Source organism: Charadrius vociferus, unplaced genomic scaffold (assembly GCF_000708025.1).
Source record: "Charadrius vociferus isolate BGI_N301 unplaced genomic scaffold, ASM70802v2 scaffold2756, whole genome shotgun sequence".
Lineage (NCBI taxonomy): Eukaryota > Metazoa > Chordata > Aves > Charadriiformes > Charadriidae > Charadrius > Charadrius vociferus.
The window spans coordinates 9546-10906 of NW_009648949.1; the positions used below are offsets into that span (position 1 = coordinate 9546).

General features: G+C 62.4%; 1 protein-coding gene across 1 annotated transcript in view; it reads right to left on the reverse strand.

Moving 5' to 3' along the window:
* Nucleotides 1-1361, reverse strand: part of MAF1 (MAF1 homolog (S. cerevisiae)) — a gene marked incomplete at its 3' end in the record, with an annotated part of 5249 nt that overhangs the window by 3190 nt on the left and 698 nt on the right. Inside the window, exons 2-3 of the mRNA XM_009887389.1 lie at nt 494-622; nt 191-244 (exon numbers count right to left, since the gene is read on the reverse strand). Coding sequence (XP_009885691.1) covers nt 191-244; nt 494-622 — 183 coding nt within the window. The remainder of the gene's footprint in view (nt 1-190; nt 245-493; nt 623-1361) is intronic.

Genomic DNA, 1361 nt, shown 5'->3' on the forward strand with positions numbered 1-1361 from the left:
CTGGAGAAGAGGAGGCTGAGGGGAGACCTTCACGCTCTGAACAGCTCCCTGAAAGGAGCAGGTAGCGAGGGGGGGTCGGTTTCTGCTCCCAAGGAACAGGAGGACAAGGGGAAATGGCCTCAAGCTGCGCCAGGGGAGGTTTAGATTGGAGCTTGGGAAACGCTTCTTCCCGGAAAGGGTTGTGGAGCACTGGCAGAGGCTGCCCAGGGCAGTGGGGGAGTCACCACCCCTGGAGGTGTTTAACAGACGGGCAGAGGTGGTGCTGAGGGACGTGGGTTAGTGGTAACGTGGCAGCGTTGGGTTAACGGTTGGACTCGGTGAGCTTAGAGGACTTTCCCAACCTCAATGACTCGATGATGCTACCTATGAACAAGCAGAGCAGCCAGCCACTGACCAAGGGTCACTCCCTCCCCGAATCCTGACCTCCCACCCGCAGACACACCGCTGCCGCTGGCACAGAGCATGGCAGACAACGACCCCCAGCCCGCGGTACCTGCTGGGGCTGATCCCTGTGGTCTGAGGAGGCGAGAGGGCCTCCAGGACGTGCGGCTGGCCCTCCTGGCAGAACTGCTTGAACATGTGCTTGTCATCGCCAGCCATCTTGCATGAGTAGCTCTCGATCCTGCAGAGAGACACGGCACCACGCACGCCTGAGGCCAGCCCAGCCACCGGCCCAGCCATGGCAGAACCCGGCCAGCAGCACCATGAAGGTGCCGGCCCAGCACCGCTGTGGCAAGGGGGACTCAGACGAGGCAGCAGCACGGTCAAAGGATCTCCAGTCCCCGGGAGAGACCGTCCCCACGCCGTCTGGTCTTAGCTCTGCGCAAGGCAACCAGGGCTGCCACAAACCCGTTTGCTCACACGTATATACGCACGTATGTGTGCATGGAGACACAGCTCTTACCCCAAGGAGGCACAGAACAGGCTGGCTGAGCTACTGCTCTCCCAGGGACACCAGAGCCATCCCACCGAGCTCCCCCTGTGCAGCCAACCTCGCTGCTAAGCAGGGCAAGCTCCGCAAAGGGGCAGAATGCATGCCTTGCCGCTGCGGTGCCCTGCCTCAGCGCAGCCAGCCAAACCGACGCCAGCAGCAAGCCCGAAAAGGATCCCTTCAGGCAGGACCAAAAATAGGTCCACAGCTGGCAAAGGACCAACTCCGTCGCAGCCGGCCCAGCAGAAGGAGCTCTCGCTGCCGCCCCGAGCTCAGATGGCTCCAGCTCCCGAGCTGCTGAGCGTCGATGCAGGCAGAGCGGCCTCAGGGCCCTGCCAGAGCTACCTGAAAAGCTTTTCCGAGCGACTGGGAGGTGCCACTGCCCAGCTCACACGGGAGAACGGTTGTGGGTGACAAACGGGACAGGAGC